This window comes from Phragmites australis, chromosome 21 (genome assembly GCF_958298935.1).
Source record: "Phragmites australis chromosome 21, lpPhrAust1.1, whole genome shotgun sequence".
Lineage (NCBI taxonomy): Eukaryota > Viridiplantae > Streptophyta > Magnoliopsida > Poales > Poaceae > Phragmites > Phragmites australis.
Window position 1 is genome coordinate 2999177 of NC_084941.1, and position 2969 is coordinate 3002145.

General features: G+C 55.4%; 1 protein-coding gene across 1 annotated transcript; it reads left to right on the forward strand.

Moving 5' to 3' along the window:
- Positions 1–599: 599 nt before the first annotated feature.
- LOC133902899 (arogenate dehydratase 1-like) lies at positions 600–2633 on the forward strand. Its single transcript, XM_062344221.1, has 2 exons — positions 600–2017; positions 2395–2633. Exon 1 carries the CDS (start codon positions 760–762, stop codon positions 1996–1998), a length of 1239 nt encoding a protein of 412 aa, XP_062200205.1. The 5' UTR covers positions 600–759; the 3' UTR covers positions 1999–2017; positions 2395–2633.
- The last annotated feature ends 336 nt before the right edge of the window (positions 2634–2969 follow it).

A 2969-nucleotide genomic window follows, 5' to 3' on the forward strand; every position in this document is an offset into this window, starting at 1 on the left:
AAATTTTCTGCAGTTATCCAAATATTCTTTAAACAAGAAAGTCTATCACTAAATTTTAAGATAACAGGATTCTACTCGAAAAGGAGTCTGAATACTAAACGGAAATATATAGAGCCAGAGAACCTGCGCAGAGAACAAGATTAATACAAGAACACAAGACGTATAAATTATTATCTTTTGAGAGGTTCGAACCTATATAAATTCTTTGCTTTTGGTGTTTAATTTGCTAAGAGGGGTATCTCTTTATGTATTTGTAATATCGACAGTTTACAAGTAGTTGGCAAATCTCCTATGAACGGCTTGACAATTTGGGTGGTATGCTTTCATATGATTCGACGGGAGCGATGAGATCACTTGGATTCAGATTTACTAGTGACAAATACGAACGATTTCTCCTCGGCGACAAGCTCCGTGCTCCAAATAATTTAAGCTGTTGTCGAATGGCCAATAATCCAAACACGATGCAAGTCATGGAACATTCTAGAAGCAAAACGCCACAGTAAAACAAACCGGGCGGCGGCGATGCAAATGCAGCAAGAAACCAAGAAGGCGCAGTAACGATCAGTGCCGGACAAGTATAGGCCACCGTACTGCTCAGTACTCACTTGGCTGCTCTGCATCCATCTCACTCTGCTGCCGGGGTTATAAAAGTCAATACCCTCCGGCCAGCGTTACCCCGACCACTTCGCTCAGCTAACTCCACCCCTGCACCCGACCTCACCACCCAATCCCCACCACTCCCCGGCGCGGCGGCGTTCTATGGCCTACACCTCCTCCCTCCCCCTCCCCAAGCACCTCCTCCTCCCCAGGACCCGCCGGAACACGCGTTCCTCCTTCGTCCCCGCCGCGGCCAAGACCAACGGCGCCGCCCCGCAAGTGAACGGGCACGCCGAGAACGTGCCGCACAACAGCAAGGTACAGATCAACGGCAACGGCAAGGGAGGACGCAGCGGCGTCAACGGGAAGGGGCAGGTCGTCAACGGCCACGGTAAGAAGGGTGTCAACGGGAAGGGGGCGCACGTCAACGGCCATGTGGACCGGATCCACCTCTCGGTGAGCACGGGAGGCGGGGGCGGGAGGCAGGATGGGACCGGGCTCCGGGTAGCGTTCCAGGGCGCGCCCGGCGCGTACAGCGAGTTCGCGGCCAAGACGGCGCTGCCCGGGTGCGACACCGTCCCGTGCCGCGCGTTCGCGGACGCGCTGGCGGCCGTGGAGCGCGGGGGCGCCGACCGGGCCATCCTCCCCGTGGAGTCCACCATGGAGGGCACCGCGCTGCGGAACTACGACCTTCTGTTGCGGCACGACCTGGTGGTGGCGCAGGAGATCAACCTCTTCGTGCATTACTGCCTCCTCGCCATGCCGGGGGTCCGCGCCGCCGAGGTGCGCCGCGTTATCAGTCACCCAATGGCGCTCGCGCACTGCGGCCGCGCGCTGGCCCGCCTCGGCGTAGACCGCGAGCCCGTCGAGGACACGGCGGGCGCCGTGGAGATGCTGCGGTCCAACCGGATGCTCGACACCGCGGCCATCGCCAGCCCGCGCGCCGCCGACCTCTACGGCCTCGACGTGCTCGCGCACGGCCTCCAGGACGAGTCCTGGAACGTCACCCGCTTCCTGCTGCTCTCCAGGCCGCCCTCGCCCGTGACCCTGCCCGGGGACGCCGACTTCAAGACCAGCATGGTGGTCGCGCACCGGGGCGGGTCCATGATGGTGGTGCTCAAGGTGCTCTCCGCTTTCTCCTCACGCAGCATCAACCTCACCAAGCTGGAGGTCATCAACAACGACGCCGACGGCGCGCGGCACCCGGTGATGATCCTGGACACGAGCGCCCGCGGCGCGCCGACGCTGCGCGCGTTCCCGCACGTCCTCTACGTCGACTGCGAGGGCGCCGCCCACGACCCCCGCGTCCACGAGGCCATCCAGGAGATCGAGAGGTTCGCCGTGTTCGTGCGCGTCCTCGGCTGCTACGCCGCCGACACCACTGTCTACGACCTGCAATAAGGAGGAAAGGATCATACAGGTGAATCGAAGCATCGAATTAGCTAGCAGTTTGCTGCAATTGGACTACTAATTTGGAGCTGTCCATTCTAGCATCGACCAACAACTAGCTTTAGTGAGACAGCTGCTTGCTTTGCTGCTGCCAAGTATTTTCTGTACAGGTGCAATAAGAATCTTTCTATTGCTGCTGATGCTTGTGTATTAGATGTGTGCATAGGTCTAAGCTTGGTCATGATGCCAGCTGATTGTTGTAATTTTGTTGTTCTAGATCTTCTTAGAAACTTTCGAATCTCTATTGCAGTCTAGATAAATTGAGTATCCATTTCGCGAAGTACTGAAATTTGTACATGAGCAATGTAATATAATGTTGTGCTAATCTACCGCTTTGTTTACAAACAGATCGAGATCCTCTCACTTCATCCCTTAAAATCACGCCGTGACTTCACCCCGCGATCCGTCGTCCGTTCCTAGAATCGAGATCCTGCTGCCCAGCCTCTCCGATGCGTCGAGCTCCCCAGGCAGAGGGAGAGAGACTGATTGTGAGAGAAATCACCATTGCGTCGTTCTTCGCAGCAAACCACCCTCAAGATTACCTGCAAACACGTGGATCGAGTTCAATAGTCGATTACCTGCAAATTATCTTGGTTTCCTTCCCACCAGAACTCTCCCCCAATTTACTTGGCAAACTGCCCTCCTAGGCTGTCTCCCACAACAGTAAACGCGCCACGAGTCTTTGCTTAGCGAATACTAACTATATCGTCGACATTGCTAATCTTTTGGAGTAGCCATTGATCTGGACAAGGGGCAGTAGTACCTTTTAATTTCTGAATCCATGTAAGGAATCTTTCTTGTGCAGAGATCCGGGAATCTTTCTTGCGCAGCGGCAGGGAATCTGTATACCTGGCAGTCCTAGATGTGCATTATTGTTTGAGCACTCCATGCTTTTAGGAGACGTGTTAGCGTACAAAGCACGC